Source organism: Hippocampus comes, unplaced genomic scaffold (assembly GCF_001891065.2).
Source record: "Hippocampus comes isolate QL1 unplaced genomic scaffold, H_comes_QL1_v1.1 scaffold255, whole genome shotgun sequence".
NCBI lineage: Eukaryota > Metazoa > Chordata > Actinopteri > Syngnathiformes > Syngnathidae > Hippocampus > Hippocampus comes.
In genome coordinates this window covers 235,681-247,331 of record NW_017806034.1, presented here as the reverse complement: position 1 = coordinate 247,331, position 11,651 = coordinate 235,681, and the positions used below count along the sequence as shown (strand labels likewise).

General features: G+C 44.5%; 1 protein-coding gene across 1 annotated transcript in view; it reads right to left on the bottom strand.

The window, feature by feature from the left end:
• The window catches only part of LOC109529475 (angiomotin-like 2a), a 16,231-nt gene extending 5,086 nt beyond the window's left edge, over positions 1 to 11,145 (bottom strand). The window contains 6 exon segments of the mRNA XM_019892846.1: positions 1 to 4; positions 7 to 111; positions 2,198 to 2,432; positions 7,679 to 7,847; positions 9,304 to 10,050; positions 10,889 to 11,145. The exon segment at positions 1 to 4 is cut by the window's left edge and continues 136 nt beyond it. Coding sequence (XP_019748405.1) covers positions 1 to 4; positions 7 to 111; positions 2,198 to 2,432; positions 7,679 to 7,847; positions 9,304 to 9,995 — 1,205 coding nt within the window. The 5' untranslated portion in view covers positions 9,996 to 10,050; positions 10,889 to 11,145.
• Between the last annotated feature and the right edge of the window lie 506 nt (positions 11,146 to 11,651).

The window sequence follows — 11,651 nt, the reverse complement described above, 5'->3', positions numbered from 1 at the left end:
CCCCCAGGCCCCCCTCCAGCCTCTGGCTGCGGGCGCTCTGCTCCTCGGCCGCCGCCCGCAGACGCTCGGCTTCCCGCTCCATGCGCTCCCGTTCCACGTTCTGCTCCTCGTCTGTGAGGGAAGACAAAGCCAGAACACATCAGTCCAACATCCATCCAGAAGACGGGCTTTCAAAACGTTGAGATGCCAACAGGAATGAAAGAGTGACCTATTTTTGAGTTTGGTCATGTGACATTCACAACCTGGGCTGAGCCCTAAGAAACTGTGATGTCGTTTTCAGTCGACAGACAGCAAGTGGCAAAATGGCCGCCCTCTGAGATGGATCAACAAAAATGGGTGGATTTTACAGCTTAATTCATATTCCGCAGACGCAATGATAATCAGAATGACAATTTTTGACTTGACTTCCCTCTAAGAAATGAGACTTTATTCCTGTAAAAATCCACCTCAATCACATTTTTAATACAAAAAAAACCCCCCATGTATGATATGATAAGGTCATATTTCATCAACAAAAACAACAAGAAGAGAGCCATATTTTGCCGGGATAAAGTTGTAATATTGCCTGAATAAAGCCATACTTTTCCAAAATAAAAGTCCTAATATTTAAAACAAAGTCTAATACAGAAAGGTGTGTCATAATTATTAGAGGTGTAGGTACTTGTTACCGGTAATGGTGAGTATTCAAGAGTGAATACTTTTCTATTGTCTTCATTCAATGACTGTATGTGTCAGATTTCCAATCTTAAAAATCTTTTCCCTCCACTCCAGCAGGAAAAAAAAAAAAAAATCTCTTGCATGGTGGCCCGTGTTCATTCCTCTCAGCACTTGCGGAATGCTGAGAGGAGGAAGGAGGAAAGGGGTGGGGGGGCAGAAAGGCGCCCCCTCCCTTTGACCCACATAGCGCTTTGGCATTCCTCATCAAGGCCATACAAACACTCTACTTGATCCCGGTTCCCCTCGCAGCCAACATAAATAAATCCAACAACAGGTGGGTAAAGTACGAGAGATTTCGAGCAACTTCATTTTACTTCTCTCCGGATTGCGTTTTCTAAAGCCTTCTAAAGAGGATGTAGCGGTTACGCAAGGGAAATTCCTGCATGTGTGAGACTCTTAGCTACAACCGGACCCCACGACATCTGAATCCAGTCAAGAATGTTGATTACGACGGAGATAGGACAAGCAGAGCGGGGTACGCATATCTTAACCCAAAATGTGAAAGACCCCACACATGCTGAGGAAATTATCCGCGGTGCACACAAGGCGACACAAACATTACACAACGCACAAAGATTTCTGTTGTTGTACCAAAACTGACCTGTGAGAGGCAGCATAGTGCCCCCCGGCTGCTGCTGAAGAAGAAGAAGAGAGATGGAAGAAATAGAGGAAGCTAGGCTAACTGTTAGCTTAGGTAAACTGGCCCCATTCCAGCTCCAATTTGGTTTTAAACACACACGGGTGACTTTAAATATTGAACACCTTTAACTTTTACAACTCAAAATCTCTCAATAAATCAGATTTATGCTGATTTTCTTTTTGATTGGAAGATGCGAAAAACACATTCAGTCCAATTGTTGGTATGCGAATACCTTGCTCAATTGCCGATTGTTCCAATTCACCTCACAATCACTGTGGTTTGTCAGAACATGGTGTTGACATACAGGATTTGTGATCGTAATTATTGAACATCTTCAACATTTACGATTGTGGGTCACAATTTTTTTTTTCTGGACCTATCAGGTAGGAATAATCACACTTTGCACACCCTACATCACAGGATAATCTTTCCCAATCGGGCCTTTATATATTTTGATCGGAAGAGGCGATTCCACGTCCGATTGTTGCATATCCCGCTACATGAGCCAACATTTTTTTCTGAGCAGAAGACAAAAACACTCCTAACCTACTCCACAGTGAGAATATTTTAGTAATATCCGACCATTTTTTTTTTGCCCACTTTGATCAGAAGCGGGGAATAGAACTCAAATTCAGACTAATTATCGAACATTCTACTTAACATTTCCGACTGTCTGCCCGACCATTTTTCAGTGAAGCTCAGAGAGGAGGGAAGAAAAAAAGAAAAAAATCACCCAACACACTGCACATTGCAGAATAATCCTTTAGAAATATCCAACCACCAGGTTGTGCTGACTTTGAAAAGGGTGAAAAATACTCAAATTTTCGCTTTGGGACTCACTTTGCTCAAGGAGTTTGGCCATGATGTGCTGGTTGTGATCGGCAACCTGCACTTCTTTGGCGACGTGCGTCCGGGCGTTTTCCAAGTTCTCCTTCAGGTCTCGGTTGAAATCCTGCAGCCGGCGGATTTCGTCCGTCAGCCTCCTTCTCAGCGTCTGCTCCAGAGTCTCTCGTTTACTGCTGCCCTGCATCAGTTTCTCGTAGGCCTCGGAAATGCGCTGGATTTCCTGCTCCAACTGGGAGGAGGACAGAAATAGACAGAGAAGGAATTTTTTCGGTTAACCTTCTGACCTGACAGGGAGGTACTGGAATGTTGCTTTTATGTTGTTGGACGATATACAGTACAACTCTGGTTCTCATACTCGGGCCCACCATCTATAGCTTGGGGGTCCGCAGAATAATTTGCGGTTAATTATGTGGCCGATAAAACAACATAATAATTAAAAGTACATAAATCATTTTGTGTATTGTCATATGAATCTGAAATCCCTTCATAAATAATACATTTATTTTTTTTAAAGGATTCAAGTCATGTTTTTAGGGAACTAAAGGTGATTTCTGGGGGCGGAAATAGTCCTATTTTTTGAGAACAAATGACATTTTTGAAAAGAATATTGTCTATTTTTTTAACGTATAAAATATGTATTTTTAGAGAACATAAGACGTTATTTATTTATTTTTATTTTTTTGACAATGTAGCCCTTTTTACAAGAACAAATTTTTTCAGGTATATAGCTCAATTTTGCCAAAATTATAGTAGCGGTATGTTTTTGAAGAAATTGGTCCCACTATACAGAACAAAAGGCCTAATTTTTTCACCATGTAAGTCAAAATTCTAGAGAACGAAAAATGTAGTTTTCAAGAATATAGTCCTATTCTTTTTCGAGAATAATGGCGTCTTCGAGAATAATACCGCATATTTCAAATTCACTTGTGAAAATATGACTTTCTTCACATGACATTTTAAGTATCGCAACTTTATCTTGAAAAAATATAACTAAATGATAAAATGTGACTATATTCTTACACCCGCCCCCCTAGAAAAATACTAATTTGTTTTCTGAACGTTGGGACTCCATAAAAATAGGCAACTTTTTCATTCCTATAGCATATTTAAATGGCATCAGGATTACGAGGGGCTCCTTGGAAAAAAAATTCTCCCGTTAGAACTTCCTGGACCCAAAACGTTTGAGAGCCCCAAACATGAAACATACAGTACGCGTGTGTGTGTGTGTGTGCGTGTGTGTGTGTGTGTGTGTGTGTGTGTGTGTGCGTGCGTGCGTGCGTGCGTGCGTGCGTGCGTGCGTGTGTGTGTATGCATGCTGCATTTCCCAGAAGGAATTCAAGGCCGCACCACTCCCCGTAAAACTGATTTATATCAACATTCCTGAGGGTTGATAGTCGCCGTTCCAGGTGCGAGCGCGCACACACAACTTATGATACACACAAAGAGCAGCACACAGCGGTCTGTGGAAGGCTGCCAGCTCAAGGAATGTGTGCATGCCTGTGCAAACGGCCAAAGAAGAAAAAAAAAAAAAGAAAAAAAAAAGAAGACACCCACCATTACAGGCATGTTTATTCAGCGTTGCGGCCTAAGAGGGGAGAAATCTTTCCACCCCTTGCTAGTGATCATTCTTTTCAGCTGAGACAAGGCCAGAGCCATGTGACATAACTGTGGAGATATTTTACAGGCTGGCTGAGGTACTAAAGAAGTTGTTTCCACCGTGGTTAAAAAAAATTGTAAGCCACATTTTCCAAGCAGTTGGAGGCGTTGCCCTTTTGATTAGCTCATAGCAGCGTGACACGTTGTAAACCCCCCCTCCAAGCCTCCCAAATGGATTCAACAAAAAAAGAAAGACTGAAAGGGAGGATAAGCTTTGTGTGAAAAAAAGACGGGTTTTGTACTATTCCCCTTGGATCTTGTACGCGCATACCGATTATGAACATTTTAACAGATTACGCAGCGAGGCAAAGCTTCACATTACCATTGTAGGGCACGACCGAAAAAAAAAATCATTCCTAACACACCCCACACTAAAGGATAATCTTTGAGACATTCGATGAGCTGCCTTCAATGGTCTTTAATCGAATGGGTGGGAAAATGCTGCAAAGCTCCACATTACCACTGTCGGGCATGACCGAAAAAAATCATTCCTCACCCCTCACACCAAAGGATAATCTTTGAGACATTCGATGAGTTGCCTTCAATGGTCTTTAATCGGATGGGTGGGAAAATGCTCAAATTGGGTCCGATTTGTGTCCTCATTAGTTCACTGTCGTTTCATCTCATGTCATAAATACGGAACGGCCTATGTTGACCACTCACATAGGCATTTGCGATCTTCGATATTGAACAGGCATAACCCTTACGGCCCCAACCATTTGCAGAGGAGGAATCACTCTTAACCCATCGCATACCACAGTATAATCACGAGGATAATCCAGAAGGAGTTAAAACTCTAGCATGTGGCCCGATTGTTTATGCGTGTTCGCATTTTAATTGGCTCTGGCTGTACCTTGTTCACTTCACCATCGCAGAGTCCGTGGCTCAACACATCTCTCTGTTGACGAATTGATGATCGTAAATAGTGTACACATTTAACAATTACGATTGTCAGTCCCTGACCTTTTTCAGAGCAGACCACAGCACAGGATAATCCCTGAGGATCATCTTTAAACCGCACCCGGCAATCGAGCCCTTGCCTACTCTGATCACAAAGAAGGGGAAATGCTCAAATCAGCCCGATTATCGGTATGTGTATACTCCGCTGGGTAGATTTTTGGTTTAAGAAAGCAACTCCATCTCGGACAGCTGTCTGAGAAAGCCAACCCGAGCGACCACTTGTCTGCATTCTCTCGGCCTCATCTGCGCTGCGGCGACGCAGCTGCTAGCTAGTGTGTGTGTGTGTGTGTGTGTGTGCGTGCGTGCGTGCGTGCGTGTGTGTGTATGCATGCTGCATTTCCCAGAAGGAATTCAAGGCCGCACCACTCCCCGTAAAACTGATTTATATCAACATTCCTGAGGGTTGATAGTCGCCGTTCCAGGTGCGAGCGCGCACACACAACTTATGATACACACAAAGAGCAGCACACAGCGGTCTGTGGAAGGCTGCCAGCTCAAGGAATGTGTGCATGCCTGTGCAAACGGCCAAAGAAGAAAAAAAAAAAAGAAAAAAAAAAGAAGAAACCCACCATTACAGGCATGTTTATTCAGCGTTGCGGCCTAAGAGGGGAGAAATCTTTCCACCCCTTGCTAGTGATCATTCTTTTCAGCTGAGACAAGGCCAGAGCCATGTGACATAACTGTGGAGATATTTTACAGGCTGGCTGAGGTACTAAAGAAGTTGTTTCCACCGTGGTTAAAAAAAATTGTAAGCCACATTTTCCAAGCAGTTGGAGGCGTTGCCCTTTTGATTAGCTCATAGCAGCGTGACACGTTGTAAACCCCCCCTCCAAGCCTCCCAAATGGATTCAACAAAAAAAGAAAGACTGAAAGGGAGGATAAGCTTTGTGTGAAAAAAAGACGGGTTTTGTACTATTCCCCTTGGATCTTGTACGCGCATACCGATTATGAACATTTTAACAGATTACGCAGCGAGGCAAAGCTTCACATTACCATTGTAGGGCACGACCGAAAAAAAAAATCATTCCTAACACACCCCACACTAAAGGATAATCTTTGAGACATTCGATGAGCTGCCTTCAATGGTCTTTAATCGAATGGGTGGGAAAATGCTGCAAAGCTCCACATTACCACTGTCGGGCATGACCGAAAAAAATCATTCCTCACCCCTCACACCAAAGGATAATCTTTGAGACATTCGATGAGTTGCCTTCAATGGTCTTTAATCGGATGGGTGGGAAAATGCTCAAATTGGGTCCGATTTGTGTCCTCATTAGTTCACTGTCGTTTCATCTCATGTCATAAATACGGAACGGCCTATGTTGACCACTCACATAGGCATTTGCGATCTTCGATATTGAACAGGCATAACCCTTACGGCCCCAACCATTTGCAGAGGAGGAATCACTCTTAACCCATCGCATACCACAGTATAATCACGAGGATAATCCAGAAGGAGTTAAAACTCTAGCATGTGGCCCGATTGTTTATGCGTGTTCGCATTTTAATTGGCTCTGGCTGTACCTTGTTCACTTCACCATCGCAGAGTCCGTGGCTCAACACATCTCTCTGTTGACGAATTGATGATCGTAAATAGTGTACACATTTAACAATTACGATTGTCAGTCCCTGACCTTTTTCAGAGCAGACCACAGCACAGGATAATCCCTGAGGATCATCTTTAAACCGCACCCGGCAATCGAGCCCTTGCCTACTCTGATCACAAAGAAGGGGAAATGCTCAAATCAGCCCGATTATCGGTATGTGTATACTCCGCTGGGTAGATTTTTGGTTTAAGAAAGCAACTCCATCTCGGACAGCTGTCTGAGAAAGCCAACCCGAGCGACCACTTGTCTGCATTCTCTCGGCCTCATCTGCGCTGCGGCGACGCAGCTGCTAGCTAGCATACCACGGAGGCCCCAGCAGAGGTCACACTCCCGTGTTTAGACACACTCCTCCCATTGTCATCGGCAGCGCATGTGTGCGCTCGCTTAAATTCTAAACAGGCCATATCGATTTTTCAAGGCCAGTAACTGGATCGGGCAGTGACCCGCACGCAGCTGATGGGGAGGCGGAGGGTGAGGGGTTGCCGGGTTCGCTGGCAGGTGGCAGCCTGCTGTGTCAAAAGTGAAAGGTCTCTTTTGTTCGCAGCCAACTGCTCTTTCTGCACATTCTGGCTTTTGACCCCTGATATTATGCCGATGCATCTTTTTTGTTTTGTTTTTTTCCTTTCATTGGTGTGGCCGAAACTCAGTTGGAAAAATTTGAACCGGCGATTGATGGCAGTTTGCCCTTCCCACTATACTTTTACTTCAGGTGCAAACAAATTGTAAAAAATAAAAATAAAAAGTAAGGGAGGCTTGTTGTTCTCTCATTCTGGTAATCCATACAAGTTCATGAAAAGCAGCGAGACGTTTTGGACCCTTTTGTACGTTTCACCTTTTAATTCGTAAAGCTCGTTTGTGTTCTGTTCATGATGGATGAAATGATGACTAAAGGCTCTTTATTTTTATTTTTTTTTAGATCAAGTAGTACAATCTGTTACTGTTCAGCTCTGCCAGTTATCAAGAATGATACCAAGAAAATCATCATCTCTTGCAGTACCATCTTTCCCTTCGGCTACTCACCATGAAAACCGAAGCTAGACATGAGGCAAACAGTTCATTGGCGGACACTTGGGCTGAATTTTCTGCATTTTTGCTTCCTGGCGATGAAAGTCATCAAAACTATTTAATATTTACGAATCCTTATGTGTGTGGTCAACATTCAGTTTGGCCAAGCTTACGGCTTGTACGCTTGCGACGTGATACTACGTGAGGAAGGTAATCAAAGAAGGTATGAGTTTCTCCCAGGCCTTACCTTCTGAATCCGCCCAGTTTTCTCCCGGTGAGCCTCAAGCTCTTGCCTCAGCCTCTCGTTCTCCATCAGCAGCAGCGCCACTTGATTGGGCTCCTCCAAGCCAGCAGGGGGCAAGCCGGTGAACGCATCGTAGCAAGAGACGTCGGCTGGCGGCCCGGACTGGATATACCTGAGGGAGAGACATTGTTAAAGTGACGCCATCCTGGATCGGAGTCAACCCAAAACACTGTATGAGTCTTGGGGGCCGGTCTGGAGACTTGAAGGCTTGGGACAATACGGTCTCTATTCCAGCTCCTTGGTCATCAGACGCGGCGGCTCCAGTCAAGAATGTAAAGTGGAGGAACTCTACTATTTTTAAAGGCCAAAGTCAGCATGCAAGGTGTTCCATCCGCAGCATGCCAAGGATTACAAATACTTTTGGACCAGCGCTGCTTTTAAAGGAAGGAAACTATGAGTCAAGGCAATTGCTACCTGGGCCTTCAGCGGGGACTTACCAGTACTCCACCTCTTAATGCCACTAGTATCACATTCCTTTTATCGAAACTATCGCTCTTATACAAAACACAAATGCTACATAGCTGTATACCATCGGCGCCAGTTCACATTCAATATTTAGCTACTAATATGACCAAAACCTAAAAAAAAAAAAATGGAAATATATCTTCCTCATGACCAATGTTGCTTCTTAAAAATACTGTATTTTTGTGTGCAGATCTCTACAGGCATGCTTTGCTACTCAAATAGTAATACTGGAACATGGAAATGAAAATCGGATTTTATTGTCATCGCGAGTTCAGAGCAACAAAATGTATTGCCTGATGTTATTGTTAGTTCGCTATCAGAAATTTTCAATCTGATTGAGTTAAGAAACAGTCCCACTGCTGACAGATCCATAATTAGTGAATACCCCTGAGTACTTAAGATCCCCCAAAAATTTTTTATTACTGCCAATAGAGCCGACGCGCTGGCAACAAAGCACTGATTTTGTTCAAACGGAGTTCCTCAACTCACTGGAACATTGTTCCTGGACACCGAGATGCCACAAGATGGCACCAGCGAATAACGGCGCATACGGTAGATTTTAAAAAAAGATGAGAAATTGCAAATGCCAAACCGTAAATACCGTATACGGGTTCACTGAATAGTTTAAATTCAATCAGCCGGCACTATTGATTCTGGGCAGATTAGATAAGACGCGGCAACTCACAGAGGCTGTAGTCTGATTGGACAAAAAAGTCCAACATCCACAAACACATACCGGAACCAGTGCAGCCAAGAGAAACACGAGCAAAATGAAGACAATATAACTGGGAAGCTATTCAGACAATTTCATGTAACAAATACTCCAATTTAATTTGTAAATGTAGGTCAGCGCTTCTGTTAATATCTCGGCCAGTCGAGAAGGCCTTGCTGGTCGGCCACGGTGAGGAACTAAACTATTTTCGAAAGGCCAATGCAAGCATGCCAAGTATTCCAAATACCGTTGGACCGGCGCTGCTTTAAAAAGAAGGAAAGTATGACTCAAGTATGTGTTTACGCATGTGAAGCGAAACAAGGAGCCGCACCACAGAGTGTGATGTCATGCCGTTTCTTTGTGAATAGGTGCAATTAAGATCAATTTGTACCTGTGCTGTGGGGCCTGCACAGGCTCCTGGGCCTGGTGTGGGATAAATCCTTGTCCATGGACGGGAGCCGAGTACTCGGGTGGAGGGTTGCGTTTCTCTGCACTCTGAGGTCCCCACTGTGCGTAGTAAGCCAGCTCGGGGTAGCTGTGAGAGGCACTCTTGACCGCCTCCGCCTTGGCAACTGCATCGTTCCTCTCCAGAGAGATTTGCATGCGGTGCTCGCTGAGGGACCGAGCGTGGGCACACTTCCGCTCCATCTCGTCCACCTCCTCGAGAAAGGCCCCCTCGTGGGACTGCCTACCGGGGCTCGCCGGCGCCCAGTGGGTGGCCAGGTACTGAGAATGCGCCTTGGCTTGCTCATAGGTGGGTAGCTCCTCGCCGTGGACCTGATAGAGTTGAAAGCCGCTTTCAGAGTGGTGGAAGTCGCCCTGGTGCTCCTGGCCCTGGGGCTCTTGTCTGGCCGAGAGCTGGGGGAACGTCGGCTCCTCCTGGGTGAGACTCTCCAGAGAGGACCGGGGGCTCCGGCCAATGTCGCCCCCACTGCTGGGCCCGCTGTTGCTCCCGCTGCCCCCACGCAGGGCCTGCTGCTGGATGGCGAGTAAGGTGCGGGTGTCGGTGGGGTTTCCGTAGCGAAGCTGCTCCTGGATTAGCCGGTGCAAGACCGTACCAGACGGCTCCTCGGTGGACGTCATGCTGATTCTCGCTGAGGATTCTGTTCTACTGGTTTCACTGAACTGGCTGTCAAACCTACGGACGGGAAGGATGTTGGTTGCGTTAGCATGGCTGATGACGGACCGTGACACATTCAAATACTATTCAAGCAGAAGGGTGTTTTCACACTCGGGGGCCCCAACCCATCCAATTCAATCCTTCGCAATTCAGTTTCAAGCCCTCGTGGCCCAAGTTCACCTTGTCTTGCCTCTTTCACCTCCAGAAGTGGTTTCAATTTGGTTTCAAGTCCTCCCATGTGCTTTATGTGAGCACTCCATAACAATTGATCAGATGCCTTTGAAGCAAATTGGACTCCGGTCACCTACCACAATGTTTCCAATTTGGTGTTAATGTTCTATGTGAACAGAAAGTGGCCCATGCACACTTTGTCTTGGGTCTTCTTTCTAATGAACTTGCCATGTCAACCCAAAACACGGAATTGAGTCACTTTTGAGTTCTGATTGTACATCAATCATATGTGTTTTCATCTGTGGGTCAATGTAGCTGTCTATCAAACATAAAGAGGCATTTCTAAGTCCAAATGTCTCAAATGTGGCTTTTAAAAAGCATCTCAAAAACAAAAATACAGACCAAACAAAAACATCACATTTTCTACACTCTCAACAACGACAACATAAAAATGTGGAGACTTTTTTTCGTAGCAAGCAAGAAAAAAAAACATGCGCCAAAATTCCAATCTCAGGGGGAGTAAATATATACAAAAGCGAAGCACCGCTGGTGTCGGGCAATCACATTTACATACCCTTACATCTCGCTTTAAAATCGGCTTTAGGTGTTAAATGGTAATCGTAAGAGTTTGTTGATTGTGTTTGGAAGAGAGGGGGGGAGTAAAAAAACTGAAAGTGAGTCTTACCAGTTTAGGCCCTCATTCTAACAAAAAAAGGCGTTTCTCTGGTGTGTGGAAATCCAAGTTTTTGTAATAAACTCAACCCCGTATGCGTCTTCTTTTTCTGTTGACTGACTTTGAGGAACCAAAACGTGCGTCCTCCCCTTTTGCTGCTGCTGTGCGAAATGCTGCTTTTGCTGGGGGAAGCAGGCGGGCCGATAATAAACCAGCAGGGAGGAGGGACCGAGCCGGGAATGCCAGGAATGCTCAACTGGAGCTCCCTCGGGGGAATCAGACGTGTAAAAAAAAAAAAAGCAGCCAGCGGGGGGAAGAAGGACAACGACGAGAAGGAAGAGGAGGGGCTTACTGGGCTTTATCCTTTATCATCGAGGACAAAAAAAAAAAAATTAAATAAAAAAGAATTTCGATATTTGTTTACAAAAGCTGTACGTTCACATCAGAGTTGGCGAAAGTGCTCACTCCCTGTACTTAAAATAAAAAAGAATTTGGACATTTGTTTACAAAAGCTGTGCGTTCACATAAGAGTTGGCGAAAGTACTCACTCCCTGTACTTCAGTTAAAGTACAGGTACTTGTTTGGAAAAGATTGAACTTAAAGTCGAAGTAATGATTCAACTCTTTAAAGTATAAAAGTTTATATTATTTCGACAAATATTTGAGTACATTAATATTTGAGTACAAAAGGAAAAATGTCTGATTGTAAAGTGTCCTTGGGCGTCTTGAAAGGCGGTTATAAATAAATTGTATTGTTCTTCTTCTTCTTATTATTA